The sequence below is a fragment of the Anarrhichthys ocellatus genome, unplaced genomic scaffold (genome assembly GCF_004355925.1).
Source record: "Anarrhichthys ocellatus isolate YVR2014 unplaced genomic scaffold, GSC_Weel_1.0 scaffold466, whole genome shotgun sequence".
In the NCBI taxonomy this organism is placed as follows: domain Eukaryota; kingdom Metazoa; phylum Chordata; class Actinopteri; order Perciformes; family Anarhichadidae; genus Anarrhichthys; species Anarrhichthys ocellatus.
Window position 1 is genome coordinate 1 of NW_022280440.1, and position 27561 is coordinate 27561.

Below are 27561 nucleotides of genomic sequence, written 5' to 3' on the forward strand. Positions count from 1 at the left end.
CATAGAGCACCTCTCACCAGTCCCAACGTGCTAGACCAAAAAAAAAATACAAAATAGATAATGGCAAACAAAAGAAAAGCTAGAACAGTCTGGTAAGTCCAGAAAAGTATAACACTTCACTACAGCCTTTAAATCCGGGAAAAGACAACACTTACCATATCCCGTGTTTTAGCGCCACCGTGACATGTGCAGAGGCCTGTTGAATCGTGTTATTTGGGTTTTATGTTATTCTACCTGCTTTGTTGTCATATAAATATATGTGACTGGTTCTTGTGAGTTTGTTCTTGTCATTGTGTTAATTACGTTGATTTTGACTATATGCATTGTCCGTTAATGAGGCAGCATCCCATCATGCTGTGTCATAATGAGGTTATTAGGAGGTGGTTCAACTGTAGTAGGACAGCACTGAAGGCCCAGGTATGAAATACACGGCTCGCCACTGGAGAGCACTTTTAACTCATGGTCATGAAGAATACACACCACATCAGTGCAGTCACGTAAAGCTTCCAGTAAGTTGGAAGTTTTAGAGTTGCGCTAGTTTCCCCTTTTCATATCAACTCATTCCCTCCGAGCTGTAGTTGTTACCTCTTTCTCTCTGAACCGTCGACAAAGGAAAGTGTCTAAAAGTTCCAAACTGACGACTAAATGAAAAGTAGTCTTCAGAGTTCTTACATACTCTCTCTCCTCCTCCTCACTGACATTACACCTCCCAGATGATCCAGTGGGGAGCTTCCACATTGTAATATCTCTCGAAGACTTGTAACGTCTCCTACAAAATCCTCAGAGACTTTTCTTTTCTGGGTTACTGAATTAATTCTTTCATATTTCCTTCCTTCTTTTTTTCTTTAGCCTACAAGCCCCAAGTTTGGAAAGGCTGATTCCTATGAGAAGCTGGAGAAACTGGGAGAGGGTTCATATGCTACAGTTTACAAAGGAAAGAGCAAGTAAGTAGAGTGTGCATGTCCAATCATGCCTTCTCCTCTCTTTTTTATAGTTCATAACTCATGCAGGCAGTGAATATTCCATTATATTATACAGGAGCAGTGCTGCAACTGAGTGAATTCATTAAATATAACAGCAATAACAGTTACACTGTGTAGTTTTTATGTAAATAATTTGTCTCCTGTCTGTAGAGCTGCAAATCCCGCACATGCAATGTCATTTCTTTTATTCTAATCACTTTCATCGATTCAATAGTTATGTCCTTTTTTTATGGTTTGGTGCTTTCCTCCCAGGTTCTGCTAATTGAATTCTAGAAAATGAAAAGTCCCCACTATGTAAATGTGTGAAACTCCACGAACTCTAATCTTCTCAGTAATGATGTTATTTCACTAGAAGAGTTTTGATTGGTGAGCTTCATTCAGTTGTAATCCTGTGGCCTTGTACCTGGTTCTCACTCCACTGCTGCTAAATTACATTTCATTGACTTAACAGTCTTCGCTGTTCTCCGGCTTCACTGATTTTAATAGATTATTTTTTCATGTCACAAAAACAAAACAAGGAGACAGGATTACCATACGTTGTTGTCTTCTGTCTTCTTGCCAGGGTGAATGGGAAACTGGTAGCTCTGAAGGTGATTCGTCTGCAAGAGGAGGAAGGGACGCCCTTCACGGCCATACGAGAAGGTAAGAGGTGCAGGAGTGTTACTCTGCTCAAATGAGTTGAGTTCAAGGAGTTCAATTTTCTTGTCAAATTTGTTACTTTGAAAGTACAAATAAACTCCTTGGCAACTATCTGAAATGTGAAGACAATGAGTAAGTGCTTTAAACTTGCAAACCCTTTCGCAGTGTGTTTTCAGTTAAACAAAACAAAACAAGATGGCGACAGACAATAAACAAGATGGTCAAAATGCCGAGCTCACAAATGGTAGTCCACAAACCAGTGTGGGATGTCACAGTGATTACATCCGCTTCCTATATAGTCAATTATTGTATCAAAGCAAAATATTGCTTGAGCAAGACTCTTAAGTGGAGCTGGTCTACAGAACTTCCTGTGGTTGTACTGTGAAGCCTGCCATAGTAATATAAGATGCTGATATCCATGTCACTATTCAAGATGTGAAAAAGTGGCCACCTCAATAATTCATAGTAAGGTCAGTAATAATCTAATATTTAGATATATAATATTTACCAGTTGTCTTTTTATATGCATAACGGCAGCACAGAGCATGTCCTGCCTCTGTGTGTACTGTCAGTCGTGTATGTGAAGCACTTGAGGCTCTTTACTTTACTGGCTGATGGACTTTAAGAAGAAACACACTCACCGCCACACACACATGACTGCCATTTGAATTTAGATGAGAAAACGATTGTCTGTTTGATCTGTGTATAATCCAGGCCTGATAAAGTGAGAGTCATCCCGGCCTCCATACACAAACACACAGACACACACAGTCCAAACTCTCCCTGTGAGCGGATCAGAAAGCCGCTTTGAAATTGAACTAATTCAGCAATTACTGAGCAGGAAGCTCCGAGCGCTGGCATGTGAGCAGCATTACAGACTGCTGCTGAATAAAGTAATATATCCAGAGAACAGGAGAGCTGTGTGTGTGTGTGTCCGTGCTTATTAAAACTGCACACACTCGTGCCCATTACTAGAGATATGGTGGGTGTATGAGTACAAGGGAGGGGTTTGGATCTTCAAACGGGTGACAGGATCTTTGAGGTACTGTAGCGCTAACCTCCTGCTTACTGCCATATCAGATTTTCTCAACAACCTTTAGGTAGTCATACAGGATGAATGCATTCATGAGGCCCCATCACTCGCCGGCTCTCTGAGGATCTGTTTCAATGTGCCCTTGGAAAATAACTTTGTGTTTGCTAAATTAATCACATTGGCAACTTTGTGAAAATCCCATTCCTGCCTCGTAATAAAAACTGCACCCATTAAGTTTCTCTCATTCTGCCCTAATGGAACTGTTCCCTGTATTTACCTTTATTGTGGGTGGAGGACACATTCTGTCATCTGTTAGTTTGCCTGCAAATTTGGTTCTGTAATGACCACAGAGAGCTTTGCAGCTTTCCTTGGCGACAGACAACTTTTCAAGTGGTGACATTGTTGGTGCCGCTGTCGCACACACTACGTGATAACAGAACAGCTTCATAGATGCTCATTTTAGAAAGGCCACCGAAAGAAAACGTGTTCTTTCTTTCTGTTATAAAGTGGACGGTGAATCACAGATTAGCGTTAGTGTTAGCTAGCAGAGCTAGCAATATGGTGCTTTCGCTAACAGCCACAAGCCAATATACAGTCCCTGACAAAAGTCTTGTTGCTTGGGTAAAAGTTGACCTTAAGTGCCCCTCAAATATATTTGTAATCAATTTTTTTTTACAAGAAATGGCTAATTTCAATCCCAACAGCTTTTGAAATAATGTTTTGGTGCCAAACGAAACTGCTGAAAAGCATTCTAACGTTCACAGCTTGGTAAAGCCCACTGAGTCAGTTTTTGCAAAGACAAAAGTCTTGTCGCCTTGTCATATGATACACCCAATCCTAGATTACAGCCTCACCTGTGATCAATAATTGATCAATCAATTAGTGGGTGTGTATAAAAAGAACCCCAGCACACCAGACCTTCACATCAACTGCAACTTGACCTCTGACAACATGCCTAAGATTCACCCTGAGACCAAAGCGTTGATTATCAAGAGGCTGAAGACCAGATCCACTGCTGAGGTGGCTGACACCTTCAATGTGTCTCAGTGTCAAGTACAAAGAATAAGAAAAAGATTTGAAGAGACTGGAGATGTTTTTGACAAGCCCAGGTCCGGCAGACCCCGCAAGACAACTGCTCGGGAGGACCGTTTGTTGGCTCGAAAATCCAAGGCCAGCCCCTTTTCCACTGCAGCAGAGCTCCACCAGGCCTGGTCACCTCAAGTCCCCGTGTCAACCAGGACAGTTTGTAGAATTCTGTCTCAAAATGGCCTCCATGGTCGAATCAGTGCCCAGAAACCAGCACTAAACAAAAGGCAATTAAAAAAACGTGTGGCATTTGCCAAGGCCCACGGCCTGCTAAAAGGATGGACGCTGGAAAAGTGGCAGAAGGTGGATTTCTCAGATGAATCTTCGGTTGAATTACATCACAGCCGCCGCAAATATTGCAGGAGACCTACTGGAGCCCGCATGGATCCGAGATTCACCCAGAAAACAGTTAAGTTTGGTGGCGTAAAAATCATGGTCTGGGGTTACATCCAGTATGGGGGTGTGCGAGAGATTTGAAGGGTGGAAGGCAATATCAATAGCCTAAAATATCAAGAAGTATTAGCTACCTCTTACATTCCCAACCATAAAAGGGGTCAAATTTTGCAGCAGGATGGTGCTCCATCGCATACTTCCATCTCTACATCAAAGTTCCTCAAGGCGAAGAAGATCAAGGTGCTCCAGGACTGGCCAGCCCAGTCACCAGACATGAACATCATTGAGCATGTCTGATGTAGAATGAAAGAGGAAGCATGGAAGACGAAACCAAAGAATCTTGATGAACTCTGGGAGGCATGTAAGACTGCTTTCTTTGCTATTCCTGATGACTTCATCAATAAATTGTATGAATCATTGTCGAACCGCATGGATGCAGTCCTTCAAGCTCATGGAAGTCATACAATATATTAAATATGGATCTCACAGCACCACTACTTAATTCACTGATGTTATGCAACATATTTTTGTATTTGAAGTAAATTATTTGTTCAATTTTCACATTACTCTCTGTAGGCGACAAAACTTTTGTCTTGCCAAAATCTGACCTTTCTGTGTTCATTAAATGATCAATCTTTCTTCAGTGAAGCAAATTTATTTTAGTATATTAAACATAATTTGGGAGGGTTTTAGCTTTCATATGAGCCATTTCTAAAACCAATGGATTAATTAAAAGTCAGGTTATAAGCTGTTGTTTCTACAAAATGGATAAGTGACAAGACTTTTGTTAGGGACTGTAGATGTTTGTGTGGATGTTTCTTTCTGTTTGTGTGTTTCCTAAATTGAAGTGAACTTCTATGAAACATAATGATATAGAATTGTAATAAAAAGGGACATGATTTCTACAAAAACAGAAGTCCCTGCCATTCTAATGTAAATATCCACAGTGTATTAGCAGCTCAAGTATTTTCAAATCCAAATCGTCACAAGGCCAAGGATTGAGGTTTTGGTTTAATGGCAACTGACTGCAGCTCTCAAATGTCTCTTGGTTTGGGGTTCTAACAGTAAAGCCTTTGTAAGAAACTGAATAGTCAAGTCACAGGTCATTACGTTTTACATGAGTTGGGCCAAATCCCTCAAATGTGTAGGCCTGGTAATAAAACATTCAAGTCTTTCAACTCTCAAGTCAAGGTTTTTAGCTGTGTAGAAGTTTCTCACGCAAATCTGACCCTCGCAAATTCTGTTAACCTTTGCTTTTGTATATCTTTACCTATTATTTGCAAAATCCTCCCTGTTCTCAATCTTTGACTCAGATGAAGCAAATCTCATGTGAATGTCTTAATACATCTGAGCCAGAATGTGCTGATCATACCAAGCCTCCCCAGTAAGACACTCTAAGCTTTGCCGGTAATGTAACCATCTCCCCAACACATCATCTCACTGCTCCACTCATTACCAATGTCCATTGCATCATAAATTTGTTGACAAATGAGTTTGAGCTGTAATCCACCCTGTGTTATCTTTCTCTGTTTGGATCGTTTCTTAATCCCCTCTAACTATGTAGCGAGGCGTACGGAGGGGCCGCGTTGCATTCTAATGATGCAGCTAATGAAGGATACAGATAACAGCAGTTCCTCTGGTATCTCAATATGTGCCTCACATTAACTCTCTGTCTGTTCCTTCTCTGCAGCATCTCTTCTGAAAGGCCTGAAGCATTCCAACATTGTGCTCCTCCATGACATCATCCACACCAAGGAAACCCTGACTCTGGTCTTCGAATATGTGGTGAGTCTGCACGTTGCCGCACTGAGATCACCCACTCGGACCCTTTATGGGTGGACAGTAGCGGTCTGAAATGAGGTTTGTTCTAAATGAAGGGAACAGGGGTCAAGGCTCGTGTCGTGGTCGTTTTGACCTCGTTGTCTGATCTCTGATTGAATTTCAGTTTTTAATACTCTGCCCACAGAAAGATGAGCAGTGGGTATTTTCACTGGCATACTGCACTTGAAGAATGATATAACAGTCTGAGCTTATTCCACCATAGGATGGAAGTGAGATGCAGTACAGCTCAATACAGGAAACCAGACAGACATTTTAATGGAAGGTTACTGTTTTACAGCAAAGTATTATTTTCTATGGACTTACTTATGGCTTATAGGAAAGCTTCCTACTAGAACATACTGTTGACAGCAGTTTAGAGACGGTAACAACTAAAATATACCAGGGATAGAGGTGGCCACTACTGGAGCTAATCAAGCTATGTTTGACACTTAAAGGTGTATTTGTAATTTGATGAGTGTCAGAAGCACAATCAAATACTGGTCCTCAGTTTAGTTTAAAGACCGACCCGTAACTGGGGTTTTTAAATGGAAACGCTCACTCAGCCGTCATCAAGAGCAGCGACGTAGGTTACCAAAGCAAGCTAATCAATAATATGAATGCCAGCAGTAGCTCAGTTAACATTAGCTGTGCTAAGTTTGAAAATAACTTTAAGAGTAAGTTCGGAAAGAGATGATATGTATATATTTTGTTTATATAACTGTATTTTGTGAGGTAACATTTCTGGTTCTGTCAATGGAGTCATGTGGCTTTGAAGAGAGCTATAGAACTTCTTCAGTTCAGAAAAGGCTATCTGATGGCGAGGTGAAGCATCTGTGGAAGCAGCAGAAAAATGTGTTAAAGCAAAACAAAACAAAAAAACTGGCCCTCCTATATTCAGTGATATTCTTTTATATTTGATGTGTAATATTTTTACCTTGAACCCAGTTCCTCCATTTCAGAAACATTTGGGTTTGTCTGTAGTCTTTGATGATAGCACTAGTCCATATTGTTCTAGCAAGCAAAAAGCAGTATGAAACTTTTTCAAATGTCGTGAAAACTGCATATGACTTTTTTTTATTCTCTTGAGCTGAAGAGTCTTTCAAAATCCTGTCCAAATCCCTTAAAGTCAGAACAATAATACTGAATTGTTGGCCAGGCCCAGGGGCAGAACATCTTCATCAGACTATCTCTACTAGATATTAAAACACACTTTTCAGCTCAGCCCCTTTCCCCTTTAAGGAAAGGGGCGTAACCCTGGTGACAGGGGGGGTTAAAGGGTGGCAGGAAGTGAATGTGAAGACATGTTTGTATGGATGGAAATAAACGGCCACAAGTAAATGGTTTCTCTCCACGCTCCTACATTGGTGACCCTGACACTCCTGGACGTTTCCAGAAGAAAGGATGTCGACGCACGCAGTTTCGCAGAAACTGCCGGAGTTTTGGGAGACGCAAGCGGCGGTGTGGTTCGCTCAAACTGAGGCGCAGTTCGCACTCAGAGACATTACAGCGGACGCGACAAGATATTATTATGTTGTGGCGGCTCTCGGCAGTTCGACAACAGGCAGAGTGGTGAGCATTCTTGAAAATCCTCCAGAGAGGGACAAGTACGATACCTTGAAAGACCGGCTGTTGAACATTTTCGGGCTTTCGGACTCTGAGCGGGCTCGCCAGTTGCTTGCTCTGAATGGCCTCGGCGACAGCAAGCCGTCGGAGCTAATGGGACTTTGTTACTGCCAAAATTGCCATTCCCCTGCTTGGCGCGGATTTCCTATGCGCTTATGGACTATTGGTGGACGTCAAGGGCCACCGCCTGATAAATGCTGTGACTTTTTATTCTTACCCATGTACATTAAGTGGCTCCTACAGTACGACTAAAAAGAGTCAGTACCTCAGCTTTTTGGACAGCAGTGATAGCTGTGAAACTACAAGGTTCAGAATAGTTCAGATCCTCTGGATCCCTTTGCATATGGATCTGCTGACAACCATTGATGGTCACATTGATATTCAGCTCAATCTTTGATCTTCAAATGCTGAGTGAGGCCAAATCTCTCAACCAGAACAAGCTTACTCAGCCTTCCACTGCTTGTTCGTTTTAATGAGACTGAAAACGGTGAGATGCCCCCTTTTGGTGGATAGAACGCTCGTCAAAGGGTCGGCTTCTCAAGGACGTTTGGTGAGACGTGATTCGAGCTCAGCAAGTCATGTTTGAACTAGAAAATGCATTTCCTGCTGAAAATGCGTTGGAATGCTGAAAGCTGAAATGAATTGCATAAACATTGCTGAAAATAGATATCCAATTTAAAAAAAATTGCAAAAAGCTTAGTAATTCAAAAAGTTTAAAGATTACAAATATGAAAAGTCATATCACTCCTCTCCTGAAAGAGCTGAACATTTTGATATTAAAATGGTTTCTGTGGCTTAAAAAATTTCATCAGTGGTGATAGTTGTAGAAGTATTATTAGTAGAAGTATTGGTAGCATTAGAATAAGTACTAGTTGTTGTAGCAGTAGTGATATTTGTAGTAGAAGTATTATTAGTAGTAGAAGTATTAGTAATTAGAAGAGGTAGTATCAGTAGTCATAGTAATAGCTGTAGTATTGGTCGTAGTATTTAATGTAACAGTAGTAGTAGTACTAGTAGCAGTCGTACTAATAGCTGTAGTAGTATTACTACTTTTAGTAGCATGAATAGCAGTAGTAGCAGTTGTAGTATAAGTAATAGCAGTAGTGGTAGTAATAATATTGATGATAGCAGTAGTAGTAATAGTAGCAACAGCAAAAGTTATAGTAGTAGTAGTATTACTATATTAGCAGCAGCAGTAGTAGTTGTCGCAGTATTAGTAAGAGCATTCATTTTGTTTAACAAAAAAAGCCTAATTTTGAGCTTGTTTAAATACAGTTAAACCATGGGGCTTTCATTTTGAAAGGGTGGGGCTGGGGGGTGGAGAGGAGACATAATCATAATGTTTGACACACATAAACAGAGGTTATTAAATGCCAGGCTTCATCACAAGCATTTCAGTTAGAATTCACTCTATTGTGTGCGTGTGTGTGTGTGTGGTCCTCTAAAAGTCTCCAAGACCTGAATGACTGTATGAGAGACACAGAGAGAGAGAGAGGAGTGTATGTGCCAGTGCCTCTCTGTGTTTATCAACATCACTAATTAGCTTAATCAGAAACACCTGTGTCCTTGCAGCCTTTTCATGGAGATAAAACAGGAAAACACCTCTCAAACAAATCCTCAAAACTCCCATAACCGTAGCTCCTATTGCTCCGATATTAATAATTGAGAGGAAGGATGAGTTGAAGAACAGATCCTGTAAAAATTGTGTCTGTAGTGTAAAAAATGTGGCTGAACTGGCGATCTAGAAATGGGGTTCTGTGGAAGATGTTTTTGAAGCAAAATTTAACATTGGTCTCTATGGAGCAGAAAGTTGGTTTTCCTCTCAATTACAGGCTTCTGTGCCAAATGTGTAAATCTGTGGGATTCCACAGTCATTTGTCTACGACAAGGACAAGATTAGCTACTTTTAAATCCAGAAATTATGCATGAAGAGTGAAGATTGTGGACACAGTAGCAAAACACAAATGGTTTTTTTCACAAGAATCTCAAGCTGCTCTTCACTCTAGCGGTGACATCACGCACTCTAAGCTGCGCAATACACACCCATTATAAAGTCAGAAAAGGACTGAAAAAATCATAAAAGTTAAATTGCTGCAGTTCAGAAAGTGTAAAAGATATAAAAATGCTGAATAATGTGGCAATAGATCAGGGTTTTCTCAACATTTTAAAGTTGAAATGGTGTCTGTAGCTGAAAATATGAGGAAGTTGAAGAGGATTTGAACATTTTCTCCATTGAAATCCCATTCAAAATAAAAATTGCAAAAAGCTTAATAATTCATGAAGCATAAGAGATAGAAATATGAAAAGTCATAGCATAAATGTCATTAAAGAGCTGAACATTTTGATAGTTGAACGGTTTCTGTAGCTTAAAATATGAAGGAGCAGAAGAGGTGGGACGGAAGAAATATAATAACTATAAAATGCATTTCCTGCTGAAAATGTGTTGGAATGCTGAAAGCTGAAATTAATTGTCAAAAGATTGCTGAAAATTAAGAAATGGGAGACTACCCATCTGAAAAATGTTGAAGCTTGAAAGCATTTAAACTGCACTGCTGAAAACCCTTCTAGTTGAAATGTCTCACTTTGGTGTCTGTAGCTGAAAGTATGAAGAAGGCTTTGAAAGTTGAAGAAGTTTAACAGGATTTGAAGATTTTCTCCATAGAGATCCCATTCAAAAGAAAATTGCAAAAAGCTTAATTCAAAAAGTTGAAAGATTACAAATATGTAAAGTCATATCACCCTCTCCTGAAAGAGCTGAACATTTTGATATTCGAATGGTTTCTGTAGCTTAAGAAAATTTCAGCGTTAGTGATATTTGTTGTAGTAGAAGTATTATTAGCAGTAGAAGTATTAGTAGCATTTGAATAAGTACTAGTTGTAGCAGTAGTGATATTTGTAGTTGAAGTATTAGTAATTAGAAGAAGTAGTAGTAGTATCAGTAGTCGTAGTAATAGTAGTGGTCGTAGTATTTAATATAACAGTAGTAGAAGAAGTAGTAGTGGTAGTAGTAGTAGTACTAGTAGCAGTCATACTAATAGCTGTAGTAGTATTAGTACTGGTAGTAGCAGGAATAGCAGCAGTAGTAGCAGTTGTGGTATATGTAATAATAGTAGCGGTAGTAATATCAGTAGTGGTAGTAATAATATTGATGGTATCAGTAATAGTAGTAGTAGCAACAGCAAAAGTTGCAGTAGTAGTAGTAGTAGTGATACCAGAAATATTAGTAGCAGTAGTGGTAGTAGTTGTCGCAGTATTAGTAAGAGCATTCATTATTTCAACAAAAAAGCCTAATTTTGAGCTTAACGTTTAAATACAGTTAATCCATGAGGCTTTTATTTTGAAAGGGTGGGACTGGGTGGGGGAGAGAGGGAGAGAGGAGACATAATCTTAATGTTTGACACACATAAACAGAGTTTATTAAATGACAGGCTTCATCACAAGCATTTAAGTTAGAATTCATTTTGTGGGGCCTTTACTTTAAAGTGGGGGGGGGGGGGGAGTCCTCTTAAAATATCTAAGACCTGAATGACTGTATGAGAGAGAGACACAGAGGGAGAGAGAGAGGGTGAGTGAGTGTGTGTGAGAGAGAGAGAGACTCTAATCTCTCTGGCAATCTTTCTCATTTGGAGATTGTCCTGTTTTATCATTTACAGCTTACATGACTATTGTCCTGCTCTGCCATGTCTTTCCTCGTCTCTCCCTCTTGTGTCACGGTGTGTGTTAATGTCACTCGAATCAGGAAACTTATCAGAATACCCATATTTGATTGGCTGAGCTGCATCACGGATATCTCTAAATCATGTGTGTGCGGCTTTTATTTTAAAATGGGGGGGGGGGTCCTCTAAAAGTCTCTAAGACCTGAATGACTGTATGAGAGAGAGGGAGAGATAGAGGAGCGCGTGTGTGTCTGTGTGTTTATCAACATCACTAATTAGCTTGATCAGAAACACCTGTGTCCTTGCAGCCTTTTCATGGAGATAAAACAGGGAAACACCTCTCAAACAAATCCTCAAAACTCCCATAACTGTAATTCCTATTGCTCCGATATTAATAAATGAGAGGAAGGATGAGTTGAAGAACAGATCCTGTAAAAATTGTGTCTGTAGTGTAAAAAATGTGGCTGAACTGGCGATCTAGAAATGGGGTACCGTGTTCTGTGGAAGATGTTTTTGAAGCAAAATTTAACATTGGTCTCTATGGAGCAGAAAGTTGGTTTTCCTCTCAATTACAGGCTTCTGTGCCAAATGTGTAAATCTGTGGGATTCCACAGTCATTTGTCTACGACAAGGACAAGATTAGCCACTTCTACGTCCAGAAATTATGCATGAAGAGTGAAGATTGTGGACACAGTGGCAAAATACAAATGTTTTTTTCACAAGAATCTCAAGCTGCTCTTCACTCTAGCGGTGACATCACGCACTCTAAGCTGCGCAATACACTCCCATTATAAAGTCAGAAAAGGACTGAAAAAATCATAAAAGTTAAAATGGGACAGTTCAAAAAGTATAAAAGATATCAAAAAGCTGAATAATGTGGCAATAGATCAGGGTTTTCTCAACATTTTAAAGTTGAAATGGTGTCTGTAGCTGAAAATATGAGGAAGTAGAAGGATTTGAAAGTTGAAGAGGATTTGAACATTTTCTCCATAGAAACCCATTGCTTAACAGCATTCCAACAATAAATAATGAGAGCAGAGGTAGGAGGTCAGTTAACCCTCCTCATAAGATCCTCCCTGGTTATTCATGTCATTGACTTTTTTTCAATTTTGATGCAACACAATTATTTGAATGTGAGGAATTACTTGCTTTTCCATTCATGAATTCAGCCTCGTGGCAAATGGTGTTCATGTCACCAAAAAGTTTAATTCCAAGTTGTGCAAATGTGGTACTACTGGTTCCATGTTGATTCATCATCATGTGTTCAGAGCTGTAATCAGTCCGAGCTGTTTTCCATACAGAGGGCATTCCGACCACAAACATCATTTCATTGTTTGCCTCTCAACACTAATGATGATTGACAGGGTGAGGGTGAAATACACAGAGAATTGTGTGGGGAAAGACAACAGTGAAATGTATTACTGAGAGGTAAAGGAGAAAGTGGGATGGACAGGCGTGTCCATGCTGGAGCATCCGTCTGAATTATTCAGCAGAGGAGGCTCCGATGATGCCGGCAGCAGTAGGAGATATTTGAGATTTTAAATTCCAGTGTGTTTTCAGAGCTACCGCTCCTCCGTCCTCAATATGCTAACTAAACACAGAGGTGAAGGGCAGGCCAGTGTAGCAATGCATGGATGGGGTCATATGAGTCAGTAGATGGAGGGGTGGCTTCTAGAGAAGCTCAGATTTTTTTAACCAATCACCTCATGTCTGAACACCACTATAAAATAAACCACATCAACCTTTAGGAGCATCATGAGGAACCCTGGGTGGGTTCTAGATGAAGCCCTTAGGAAAATATAAAGGACTTCCTGGTAGAAGCCTTTTTATAAAAATAAGTTTAATGAAAATAAATAACATTTATTTTTACAATCAACCAAATGATGGTGGAAAGGTTCTCTAGAGAGGGTTCTGGGTGGAACCATTACACCGTAGAGGGGTTTTCTTATACCCTAGTGGATTCTGGTTGGAACCTTTTACAGATGGGTTTAGGTATAACACTTTATGTTGGCCTCTAAGTAGAACCCACTGAAAAAGTTCCAGGTGGAACTGTTTCAAAAATATTCTATCGGAACCCAAAAAGGGTTCTCTGTGGTTACAAGCAGAGGAACCCTATGTGATTTAAATTAGCACCTTTATATCTTTATTTGTAATCTTACCTCCCCTGTAGAGTGGAAGCTATATCATCATTTACTTGCCAAACATTTTAAGCTTAAAAAAAACTCCTAAGTTCAATATTGTTGCATGTGAGAGAGGGACCCAACATTGTGATCGGCTTATATAAATAAGTGGTGGACACTAGTCTGCTCTGCATGTTTAACAATAGGCTATTCAAATAAATAAATGCATTACATCAATAACCACCTATTTAGTCTTTCTGCTAGTAGATAGCTAGCCAGCAAGCTATCTACTAGCAGAAAGACAGAAAGTCATGTTGGTTAAACTCTTGATTAACTACTATTCATAAGTTTCAACTCTGTGTGGACCACTGTCTACCCTTCTGACAGTGAGAGTCATTTAGAAAAACACTATTGACATGTGCTTTTGTATGCCGTGTCCAACCAGCAGATGCACTGATATGCTTCGGTACTTTTGAAGTTCCTCATGTCGGAGCCATCTATGCCAAGAGACACTACAAAGTAAATCAAAATGTCCTCACATGTGGTTTCAGGCCATGTCCCTGTGTAGTCCTCTCAGTCACTGATGGCTGATCGATGCACTAACGTTACTGTAAAATCATCCGCAGTGTAGCTGCTGAATGTTCACAAATATCATTCACTGTTTACAACACTACTAACGATAAACAGGAGGAACTACTAATTTGTGTTCAAACCAGGAGTAAAAAAAATGGCTGAGGCAGCATTGGGTGCATGAAGACAAAAGTATGTAGACAGACATGTCCGCAAAGAGCAGTTGATTTTTGGAAATATTCCCTAGAGATGTCGAATTATGGATTTATCCGCCTCGCATTTAATAGAATTGACATCCAACCACAGTAGCATTCGGTATTCTCAGACTTATCTGTCACAAGCTTCTAGACTCTTTCATGTTGCAGTATTAATATTATGCTTTCTTGCTTTTATTTCACAGCACACAGACCTGTGTCAGTACATGGACAAACACCCTGGAGGTCTCCATCCAGACAATGTGAAGGTACAGTATATTATTCTGGTCCCAAGACATGTAGTTTAATGAGCACACTATTTAAAATGCTAATAAGGTGTGGATGGAAAAAGCAGAAGCAATGTTTCCACCAGGAACAGATCAGGAGGACGACATAACAAGAAACAAGTACAGTGTAACCTTGAAACCATGAATAGAGTCATGTAAGCTAATATTTTAGCAGTCCTTCTGATCTGGTCTCCTCTAGTCCATATCAACCCACGGGGCAAGATTACATTGCAGGGTTGTACAAAATTAAATTGTTTTTGTTTTTCTGTGAAATATATCAGATAGTTTGACCTCTTCAGGCCGAAAACTGATTCAATAAAACAATCTCTGAGGAGAAAATAGCTGCTCACAGCTCAAAGTGTGACAAGGTATGACTTCATCTCAGAGGGCCACAAACCCAAATGTTTGGTCCCTTGTGGTCCAGTTGTTTAGACCATTTAGCTGTTCAGTGCGTTCTACATTTTGATGGCTCCTTTCTTATTGGCTGTTCATTGGCTGTGCATTGGTTTCCTTTCCGTCTCTGAGGAAACTTTGTACAACAAACCAGAGCAGAGACCAGAACAATGTGATTGCAGCATTAATAATATGAGCATTTGTGACTTAATTTACTGTGATGATGTGGTAACAAGCTAGCAGGACAAAAACTATCATAGTATTATAAGCATACATTATGTGATGCTGATTTAAAAATAAGAATACTGAGCTGAGTGTGTTGTCTCTCCACCACACATTTAAGCTGCATGAGTCTGATCTCACTTTAGCACAACTGTATCTGTTAAAGCAAGACACTAAAGACAAAGACATTGCTACCATAGTATATCTTCTTTCAGACTAGAGGCAAGACAATGTCTAAAACACGCATGTATTTGTCACTCTTTTCATCTGTAGATGTCTCCAAAATTCTTAAATGTCTCAATGTAAGTAATTAACTGGATCTGTTTCATTGTGATATCTATTATATCTGTAGTGTCTCCCTTTCAGTTCACACTGAGATCATCAGCCTCCACAAACATTTCTAGCATCAGCCTCATATATTTTGTAATATTTGTAGTTTTGTAGTTTGGGACTTAAACAATAATTTAGATTCATCTTGTAAAACAAACAAATATTCTGCTGTAGCTACTCAACAGTGCTGCAGTTCAGCATAATGTCACAACAATACACCAGACTAGAAAATCTAAACATTAAACAGAAGGCCATTTTAAGTCAAAGTAGATAGCCCATGAAAACATTAAAGAACATAATGGAACAGAAAATATTGTGGCCTGGCTACACAGAGATGAACCCGTTCAGATCTCCAACCCTTTTCCAATGGACGTGCCTTTTCTAGGATGTCTGAGATCTGTGATTGCTGTCATTTGACTCCACCCATATGCACAAACCTACTTGATTAGATGTCTTTAAACCAACCGCAGTGTTCCACATCATCTACAGTGGACTGCAGGTAGAGCCACACCTGCTTCTTCAGAAAGATGGCCGTCTGAGTGGTGTAAGGCACATTTCAACCTTTTAATCATTTTGTCCATAATTTTCCTTTAATGTATGTTTAAAGTAAACATGAGATGTTATTATACGTATACATGTCAAATTATCGTATGAAAGATTTGTAGTTTTTAGTCAGGATTTTTTTCAAAAACATCCGTCCATTTGACCTGTCAGGGAGTCACAGAAAGGGAAATTAATAGGGACTGTTCTGAAGTGACTTCCTACCGATGCGATCATCTTAGAATGCATCCTATGGATTATGTACACAGAATATTCAACTCAAGAGGCTTTAAACATATTCTATTCTATAGATACTTCGGAAATCCATGATATTCTGAGTGGTGACGACAAGGCTGATGCGAAATGCAGTGTCCTGCTGATTGTATTTGGACTTACATGAAAGTTAACAAAACAGTAGTGCCATTTGCTGTTACTTGAACACTTTAATTTAACACTGTTTTCATTTTAAGTTCGTCTGTAACTTTAGATTGTAGTGTGAAGCATTCATGGTAATGTTTAACCTGATTGTCATGAAGTAGCTCTGGACAGATCATTTATACTAATGCCCACTGACGTGGTTTGAAAATCCACTGTTATCTAACTTTTGCTCTCCAAGGATCTTAGTTTGCACATATAGATCAGAGAAGTCTTTTTCTCATGGTGTGCCCACAAACCCTTTCAATAAGTTCAGTGTTTGGGCCGCTGTAATTATAGAATCATGCTTACATCCACGCTTATCAGTAGGTGGAGCTATGACTATGAGTTAATATTGGCATGCAGAAGTCCTAAAGCCAAGACGGTCAACAAGCATGTCAAGTTTGGGACAGTTTTGACAAAGTACAGTCGAGTTACAACAGCTTGATGGATGATGGCGAACCATGTAAAATGGCCATCACACCACATCCATGTTGTTCGACGAAACCTCAAGCTTTTAGTAACTTTTAATCGCTAAGGTCTTTAGATTGTTCTGACCAAATTTTAAGCTGATCGGATTAATTCCCTAGGAGTTCGTAGTACAGCACCTGGAAATGGAAAAAAAAATCGCCACGGCAACGGCGTTCGACGAAACATCAAAAGCTTCATGAACTGGCATTATGAACTTCTTATATTTGTGTGGAACTAATTTGATATTGATTTGATTTACCTACTAAGAGAAACAAGCCAAAGTATAAAGACTTTAACTTCCTGTTACCAGTAGGTGGCGCTATGACTATGATTCAAAATTGGCCTGCAGATGTCTTCAGGCCTGGAGTCTAATCAAACATGTGAAATCTGGTAAAGATCTGATGATGTGGAGTCGAGTTGCATCAGTTTATTCGTTCATGGCGAAGGATCGAAATTCGCTGAGCCGCCACGTCGCCGCCCTTCAACAACTTCTTACAATCTTCACAATGAAGCATTATCAAGGTCTTAAGGCTGTTCTGACAACATTTTAGAGGGATCTGATTAATCTGTGAGGAGCAGGATGTCAAAGTACACAACTTACAACTTCCAGTTGCCACTAGGTGGCGCTATTACTATGATTCTAAGTTATCATATAGATGTGTTCCGGGTCAGGATGTTATGACATATGAGAGATTTGGAGCAGATTCGACAATGTACGGCCGAGTTACAACAACTTCCTGTTTCGCGGCGAATGGTGTTTTTTTGACCCCACGCCACGGACACATAGTTCGATAACTTTTTGATCTTTGAGTAACTTTTCACTGCCAAGGTCTCAAGAGCATACTGACCAAATCTGAAGTTGATCGGGTTAAATCTCTAGGAGAAGTTCGTTAAAGTATGACGCCTTGAAACGGTCCAAAAACGTCATAGAATTAAAAATGGCCGACTTCCTGTTTGGTTTAGAGAAAAATTCCAAGAGGATTTTTTGTACGTCCCATCATGATCCACATACCTACCAAATTTCAGACAGCTAGGTGAAACCCGATGTTGTGGCTACTCAATAGGGGGCGCTATCGAGCCAATATTTCATACCGCAGCTGGACACCCCAATCAGACTGCAATTTTCGCAAATTCTGGCTTGCGTGCCAAATTTCACAAAATTCCCAGTATCCCAAGCACCTCCTTTTTGCGATGAAAGCAGAAAAGTAATAATAAACATTAGAATAACAATAGGTCCTCCGCTCCGACTACGTCGGTGCTCGGGCCCTAATAATAAACATTAGAATAACAATAGGTCCTCCGCTCTGACTACGTTGGTGCTCGGGCCCTAATAAACAATCGAATAACAATAGGTCCTCCGCTCCGACTACGTCGGTGCTCAGGCCCTAATTAAGGATTATTCCGAGGTGTTGCTTGGCACCCGCTGACTTTGTGGCTTTTTGGTGAGACGACTGAGCTGTGCTTTCTAATCTGTTGATAAGGCTCATGGCCCTGTTCCTGTGCAGTCATATAACAGAGGCTACACGGGAACTACTCAGCATGAAAACAATGGTTTTAATAATCTGCCACACTGAGGATGGCACCTCTTTTCTTTTGGTATTGTCAAGGAAAGGCAGTAACATTAAAGCTAGGGTGGGTAATGCATTTTGTATGCATTTACATTGTCTTTACATACTGACAGCAATCAACAAATCAAATGATCTACAAAAAAAAGGAAAAGTGACAGCCAGTGACAGCCACAGGGCTGTCACTGGACTTGTGAGGCGGTCCAATCAATTAATTTGGAATTAAATGATATTTAACAAGGTATATAAGGATATTTTAAGTTTATTACTTATTCTTAGCTTCAACTATAAATTTCCCTTTTTGGTCCCAATAGCCATACAGACCTCATTGCTTGATACAACACTTGATTAGCATTTCTTAATTTCCATGCAATGGGTCAAATTGACCCCTGTAAATTTAATTCAGAAAATATAACTTTTAACCAAATATATCATCAAAAACACTGTGAACATTTGCAATCAGTATGTATTCTTCCAAGTTCCCTTTACTACACTTGCCTGCACTATTAGCCTTTACAAAAGTGAGATGACAATACTGATACCAGCATCATGTCCCTGCTTCTAGTAGAGAGCTAGAACATGTATTTTTTTAGCCGAGCTGGAATAAGTGAGAAACAGCTAGCCTGGCTCTGTCCATAGTGGAGAAGTGGAATCCTACAGATGCCTTCAAAACTAGTTCACACAATGAATCTGGTTTGCTTGAAACATTAACAGAAAGGTACTATTTGGACTTTGCATGCTGTAATTGTGTCTTGTATGCACAGTAACATTGAGGTGTCAATGTTGAGTGAGGTTGCCAGGTTTGGTATTACTATACTGAGCATAGACCAAAAAAAAACCTGTGCTCACTGACTGCATCTGGCAACATCTGGCCCTCTCGCTCGGAACATTGCAGAGAAGTGCAGTTCCAACACAAAACCACAAGTTACAGTTCAGATCAATCAAAAGAGATACAGATTGTTTTTAAGTTTTTACAGACACAAGATCCATATCAAATTGTGTTTTTTCTTTTTTGAAACGCTCATATCATCCATTTTGAGGATATCATCAAGTGTCACAGCGTTTATGGGTGTTTCAGTTTTTGACCTCAAACACAAGCACCATGAACGTGGTTAATGTCTGTTATTAGTGCGTTGTATGACTGAGGGAGTGCAGTCACTCAGCCATCCTTCTATTTACTAATCAGAAACCTAGAATTAGTGCCTCAACTGGTGCTAGATCAAATTAACATGTAGAGACACACACTCGGACTCTCACTGCTGATGTAATTATTGGTCAAGGACCAGAGAGGTGTGTGTGTGTTCCTGTAGTTTAAAATGTAAACTGAACTGAAGTTTCTGCTTGAACCCGAGGATCCAGAGTAAAATCTATCGGAAACTATCTTGTTGTGCTGCACCATTAGGTCTTCTCGCCCCATGTACTCAAACTGCAGTTTGTTAGCGGCGTTGCTGTAATTGAACACAAGTGAGTATGACCTCATCCAGACTGCTGCTGAAGTGCTCTTCTTATTAGATTATATGCAGTCAGCTGGATGGCCGTGTCTCAGTGACATCTCCATAGATCAATGGGAAAGTGACACCCACAGACCGTGTCTACAAGCCAAATAACAGCTTGTGTTTGCTCTCACAATCCCATTACAAGGGAAGCTACTGATAGCACATCATAGTGTCATGTCAATATCAGTGACGGGCATCGCAGCAAGCATCTGACACGTGGTGATTGGGCTTGGCTAGTTGCTGATGTGCACCTCAACAGAGATATGCATTCCACCATCTATATGTCTCTATAATACTTGATATAGAGCACTATATGTCAATGAGTGAGCATACACTTAAACTGTGTAAAAAGCTCTGTAAAACATTTGGGGTCCACCTCAATCCAAAACCACATTTCAAAACCCAGCACATGAATTGCTGGTTGATAAATGTAACTGATGATGTAACTGAACTTTAAAGACACCACCAGGTTACATTAACCAGGGACAACACCAAACACCACTGGAGGATGTGAATAATACATCAACTCCACTGTTAAGAACATTATTTTCATCAACGCATATACAGTAGGCTGTTTAACACTAAACTACGCCCATTTTCAAGAAACGGCTCCAATAGAGGACCAACTACCAGGATCCTATTGACCCAGAGCAGCATCTGAGGGGAATCATTGTGTAGCCTAAGCTACTGTAAGATATGTTATTGAGTTTCCCTTTAGAGAAATGTGAGTGCATTTCAGTTCTCTCTGGTAAACAGTTTTGCAGTGAATATGCCTAGGGCTTTTATTGTGAAAGGTAAGGGCGGAAAGAGTGGACCTAGTCTGCGCTGCCTTTGTCTATGGAGCAGCTCCGGTCTTTCTAGTTGATGACATCACAAGTAACATATTGGAATTCTTCATCTAGGTGGTGTTCCCCTTTAATAAGGTGGGGGAACCACTGCGGAGTTACAAGATAGAAATAGAAATTAAGCAACTTAAGAAGTTTAGTTTGGTGAAATTGATCACAACCCATAGACATATTATACAACATGAGAGACAAGCAGAGGTTGATTTTCTTTTAAGGAGTCACAAATCAAAATAATGGTTAAGATCGCGGCTTTAATCGTGCCCTACATTTACATTGAAATTCTGAGCTGGGAATGACACCACACTTTCTTAGCAATACCTGTAATAACAACACATATAATATCAATAATAATGCACATAAAAACACAGTAGCAACATGTCCCCAGATAGAAGTTTGACAATACTGAGTGTGTGCGATTTAATGAAACACAAATAAGACATAAACAGTATACAGCTTTCATAACTGTTAATGCACGGAGCGGCCATCTTGGATTTTGAGGTCTGGGTTGTTGAGCTTCTTCCAACTTTTCGTGTTAGAAATACCTAATAACCCTAACTTCAGTGGCATAGTTGAAATGTCTGGCTAGCAACTTTGAAAGTCCGACTTCTCAGTTCAAATGGAACGGACCAAAACACTTACTGGATAAATGGAAATTATATCGACCCATTTACCACATTGTGCCATTGTCTGTCATTTGTCCATCTGCCTCAGGTGAAACAAATTGTACACTCTGCTATAATGGAACGTGTCTGAAGTTAGCACTTTTTCATCAGTTTGTTGGCACCATCCTGGTGGTTAACAATTCCTGACTTTATGAGTTGAGTTGTGCATGCACCACAAGACATTTTTGCCACAATAAAAGTCCCTTATAATGTCTGGGGACGATGCACCCTAGAGGATACACTTTGTTTCTCATCTAACTGATGAGCATCTAAACTGTGGTGTTTCAGTAGTCCTATAGTTACACAAAGAGGCCCTGCAGAACTACACAGCTGCTCATTAAAACATCAGCCAAAGGCAATTCTGGGCATATCTGGAACTTAACAGTCCTCAGTGGCCAGTGCCACAGTGCAGGTTGATGCTTTCTCTTGATTCAGCCCATTAAGGACATCACTGTACAGATGCTTAGTGGAAAAGTTGAGGGCTCTTTCCAAGCCTGCAGGCAGATGGTGGACCGTTTTCACTCCATTTAACACTCCTTCATTTTAGCTCTCCCTCACTGATTTCACCACTTTTTCCCATTTCAGCAAAACACTGCTTTGGAGTTTTGTCAACGAAGCCAACAGTTTGTTTTTTAAGTAATTTTCAATGTTGGATTCCTCTGTGCTATGATGGTCTGAATCTTAAATCTATTATTGATACAGTTTGAACTCAAATATAGAGCATTTACATTTTAGCAGGCCAAAGCAGCTCTTGTTGATCATTGTCTCTGTCTGTCAGTAGGTAGTTCAAGACCACCATCACAACACAAAATGTTGCAATGCCTAAAATTATCTATTTTTACCTGAGAAGCACCTGTTGTGGCTGTGCAAATTAGGACCGTTATTTTGAAGAAGCAAAGGCGGAAGTAGCATGACGTAGTAGAGAGGTGAGGGTGGATGCTTGGCTTTGCACAGCATGAGGTTTTGACATGTTTCCTACCAACCAAGGGCCAGTTTTTTCAGCGTTGTTCATTGAGGAGCCACCTTAGCTTTATATGTGCTGTGGAGACCCAGGCCTGTATGTTGCATTTGTTGTTTGTTAGAGTATTTTATTTGTTTTCAGAATAAAGCAGGTTTATAAAACTGGTTATTTTAGCATGCATCTGATGGCACATGCCATTTTCTCCCATTAGTAAATTTGGACCAATAGAGGTAAAGCAGCTTATGTTAATACCTATTTCACAAATAGAAATGAGTGACTCATATATTGTTTGTTTTTCACTACAAGCCTGCAGATGAAATTGGTCTGTTATCCACACATGATACAGTGACCTGCTTCATTTGCAGTTGGAATGTGCAAATTCCAACTTCACATTGGAATTTGCAAAAGACCTTGTAAAAGATCACATCGACACATCATGATATTTGTTTAAGAGACGCTAATCATTGTTACGTCATGTTTATTTGGATTACGGTTACATTGGTATTTACAGCAGATTCATGAAAAATCATGTCAAAGTTTGATGCAGCCTATCGGGAAAACTTGGAGATCATATATTTTAGTTTGAGGTCCAGATTTGGAGCACGAGCCACTACTGCTTACTATTGATCTATAGTAGCCATCTACATGATTGAAACAATATTTGGTACATAGATTTTCCTGTAGTGTCACCAGCAGGTTGACATTTGTGGTTTTGACCACCAACCATTGAAATTTGAAAATAAATTAAATTTGGTTCAGACATTCATATCCCCAAATGTTAACTTTTACTAATTTAAGTGACTCCTGACTTTTTCATCCATCATCAGGTCAAAATTGCAGTTGTCCAATACGGTCCTATGGTATATGACCAAACACATTTTCATCAACCTCAGCTAGTACTTTTGTTAAGTGTTTATTATCTCCGGCTGTAAATGTCGTATGACAGCGGTGCAGAGCGGTGGCCGTGAGCTAACCAGTGGGGCACGCTCACATGCACTAACATGCACTAAAAGGCATGCACGGCCGGCCGGGCAATGTCAACAAAGCAAGGAGAAGCTCTAATACCAACACACACACAGATGGAGAACGACTTCATTCTCGGCTCAGATAGACATTACTCCACTATATCTTAGGTAGACAGAGCAGGTCGCCCACTGATCACAAGCTTGGCAGTCCATCAGAAAAGCGCATAAGTCCATTTACCATTCATGATATTATTAATTGTTACCAAGATCAAACCTTATATCCGTTGATGACCTGACTGTTTCTGCATCATCAGGACAATTTCATACGTAAGCCTACACGAGAAATATCAACGTAGTGTGCAAAGTGTCTTTAAGTTTACTGAGCATGTTTGTGTTGTGTGAATAAACTTTACATATACATTACTGATAGGGCTCTTGGAATTTAAACATTTTAGTAAGTATGTTCTCTCGATTTGCCTTTTTGTAATGCCACTAGTGGGACTTTTGTTTTGTCCCAGATCAGTCAGTCTTCATGTCTGCCAATCGTGAAGCTTATGAGCTAGTGTGTTCCATATTAACATCTTCTCTTCCTGTGTTCTGTGCCGTTTTGCTTTGTTTTTGTGTTTGTCCTGGTGAACCACACCGTGCTGCTGTCACTTTGATGCATTGCCTCATCCCTCTGCTGCACATTGGATATCAGACAAAAGAGCCCAATTCCACTGCATTCTAGGATAGACACCTCAGAGCCGACCAAATCCACACACCTTTCCTTATTCCTTATCTGGGTCCACTACTTTATCATTTGAAAGACGGGGTGTGTGTTTATTGGTTTGCTGATGATGGATTGTTGTTCCTGCAGTAGGGTCACTCCTCAGCTGATAGATTACAATAATGGTTGATTTAACTACCATCACACTGTTTATTTCCCTGCAGTTATGAACTAATAATGCATCATGATTAACAGACACATACACTAGAGATCCTGCAGGGCTTTTCTCTTCATTGAAAGACCCATACACTCTGAATCTCAATGTGTGTCATTAGCTAGTTTTACTGTAGCAGGCTTTCAGGGTTCTATAGTCCAGGGGAAGAAAAGTCATTGGAGCATTTCCAACTATTAGATTAGCATTAACTTCTCTTGGTCGAGTACAAACAATGAGACACTGTATTGAAATTAAAAAGTATAAAAAGTCAAATATACAAGCTTGTATATTTTGGGAGGGAAGCAAAGTCCCAGAGCGCATTGCAGTAGGAAACATCCAATCACTGCGCTTAAAATCCTGTTGCTATGCAGCTAATGACAGGGTAAACTTAGACATTAATGGGGCACTCCACTGATTATACATACACAGATCAGTTTAGTCTTCATCAGGATTACCAATCAGCCTGCTAAAACAGTCGAGGACCTCGAGACGAGCTCTGCTGAGACTTGGAGACACGTCTCTAATAGAAAAGCTGTGATACAAACCTGAGGTGTTTTCATTGTCTTCTCCATGGCAACTGTGAAATATATTCATAAGCACTGTAGTATTTACTGACATCAGACATCACAAACTTATTGAGAAGATCTTGAATTATTTATGAACCATGTTCCTTTCACAACCCTGTGTATCGATGAGTCCTCAAGTAGATCTGTATTTCTTTGTTAAGGAACATTTAGGTTGTTATCTGAATTAAATTGCCACCATCACTGCAGTGGCAATGTGATTGTGAGCAAGTGCAATACTGCTGTAATTTATGTAAAAGATGTCACTTAGTGCAGAATCTGGGCTTTTAGATTGAATTACAGACACATTGACTTTTCCACTGCCACCTTTCCTGCCAACACGTTCTCCCTTTCAACTCGTCAAACACGGCAGCTTGGTCAGTGGCCCTACGCTTCAAACTGTGACAACATAAACCTCTAGCCTGAGTTTTGCACACCTCACCATGCATACACTCTTTTCAAAATAAACTTTTAAATGTTTTAACAGGAAACTACCTGGTTAGGTTTAGGCAAATTATGTTAAAAGATTGTGGTTTAGGTTAAGATAAGTGCATTTTTTAACATAACTATATGCATTATGTATGTGACTACATTATAAACTTGATCTCGTAACATTACATAATGTTATGTTCCATAAAGTGAGTGATGTAGTGAGGTTACGTGGCTTAAAGTACTCCAAGTCGATTTTTGGTTTCACAAGGACACGAACAGCGGTCTCCTGGGTGAACGTCCTTTTGTATTCACTCTTTTCTCCCGCCGTAACTACGTAGAGCGAAATTATTTGACCAAGCTGCCGTATTTGATGAGTTTACAGGTGACTTTTTTCACCTATTAGTCCATTTTCCAGCTCGCTCCGGGGTCGATTGGTGCGGTCACATCTTTAACAGCAGGGTTCCTTTCAATACGTTTGCCCAGATGGACATCTCATAGTCACTTATTACACTTCTCTGGCAAGCAGATGTCTAAGGTGTCAACGAGCCAAATGTTAACCACTGGCCATACTGAGCCTGTCTGAGTATGAATCTACGTAATTCAGCTTGAAGATTGGCATTCAGAATTATTTGTATTATTATAGTCAGAACAGTGCGTCTGAATTGCCTCCTCAAACGGCTCTCAGCACTTCACGTTTCCTCAAATATTAGAATGCAAATGCGCCGTTCCAATTGAAGCAGAACAATAAAAAGCCTTTTTGAGAAAGGTTTGATTTTTGAATTAAAGAGCTGACTGAAGAGAATGAAAGTGATTTTTTTTTTTTTTTCGTTTCATTACCGTGCAGTTGCACTCTCAACAAGGCAAGGGCTTTTCAGAACTCTATTTGATATACATGAGTAAGCACACATTTCCCATGCTAATTTTCTGCCCTGCAGTTCATCTCTCACCCGCCGAGTGCAGGAATAGTAAACTGTTGACCCGGTGACTCCAGATGCCAGACAGGGCCCGTTCCTGATTGGGCTCCACGGTGCTTCAATCTGCTTAATTGGCCGGGACATTAGTATCAGAGTGAGCAGAGAAATGAGAGGGGAATGCTGGAATTGAAAAAAAAAAAAAATTTTGAACGGTGGATTCGTGCACGCCTCATTATTTGTTGATTGACACATCTGCAGGGGGGGGGGTGAAGAACTGCCAGATCTCAGAAGGAAAACAAAACAAGTTTGATGTAGCTCTGACTTTGGATATATTAGGATTTTGTTGATCTTCATTTTTGAAAGCTCTTACCGACAGCAGCACTACACTTCATGCAGCATGCATATATTAAAAGCTAAACTTGTTTTGTGGATGCGGTTTGGGTACATGAGCTCTGGAGGCAGGTGGAGGAGCTGTGTTTGATTCCAGCAGTAGGATAATTGGCTGTCAGCAAAAGGGCATTAGTGCATTTCATGGGTTTATTTGTTTTAGGAATGAATTTGTTCCGTTATATTTCTCATCCAGTTGCTTTCTTTAAAGTACTTTAACTGTTTTACAGAAGAACTAATTGTTTTTGATCTGCAGTTTTTTCAGCTAACTTCCCTTAAAAGCACACGTGAGCATGCAGCACACAAGAGTTTTGCTGAAATGCATCATTTCAACAGAGAGACAGTGAAACACTAACATCTGGATTCTTTTCCAGAGGCTAAAAAGAATGTTTATTACAAATCACCATCTCCAGCAAGCGCATAGGTTAAACTTCATCAGCTGGAAAAAAAAAAAAAAAAAAACCTTCGGCGAGTCAAATGTAGAGGACAGAGACATCATTTAGTGATTAAAGGTACCATGGTGTTAAAAACATTAGAAGAGATGGTAAGTAGATTGCATACACCAGCATGATATTTTGTGGCCACCTGGGGGCAGTGGAAGAGCCTCTGAACATAACTCTGACATATTTTCACTTTCCAAAGTTGTTTTACCGAAGTAATAGATTTATTTATCGTGGATAACTGATGGTATACCTCAGGAAAATGTCTTTCAGAAATACTGGTAAAGGAGAGACTGCATTGAGTGAGAGACTGCATTGAGTGATACATAAAAAAAGAAGTAAAATCAAGTACAAAGTTATCAATATTACAGGACACAGCTTTCTCTGCTTGATAGCACATAAGGGACATGGAAAAACATCATTTGGTGAGGGACAGAAATGTGTATTTTTCCTATCCCTCTGGGTCAAAGTTCACTGATTCTAACTTTTCCTCCCGCGCTGGCTCCTGCTGTCAGCAGTCCTGTCATGCTCTGTGCAATCAATGCGCCGCCCTTCACAGAAACTGAAAAGGAGGCAGAGCCCAGCTCAGCTCCGTATGTCTGCTGTGATTTCAGCTCAGACTGTCACACCTCC

General features: G+C 39.9%; 1 protein-coding gene across 1 annotated transcript in view; it reads left to right on the forward strand.

The window, feature by feature from the left end:
• Positions 1 to 849: 849 nt before the first annotated feature.
• The window catches only part of LOC116401466 (cyclin-dependent kinase 14), a gene marked incomplete at its 5' end in the record, with an annotated part of 29393 nt that continues 2681 nt past the window's right edge, over positions 850 to 27561 (forward strand). Inside the window, 4 exons of the mRNA XM_031879875.1 lie at positions 850 to 944; positions 1546 to 1625; positions 5825 to 5919; positions 14325 to 14387. Coding sequence (XP_031735735.1) covers positions 850 to 944; positions 1546 to 1625; positions 5825 to 5919; positions 14325 to 14387 — 333 coding nt within the window. The remainder of the gene's footprint in view (positions 945 to 1545; positions 1626 to 5824; positions 5920 to 14324; positions 14388 to 27561) is intronic.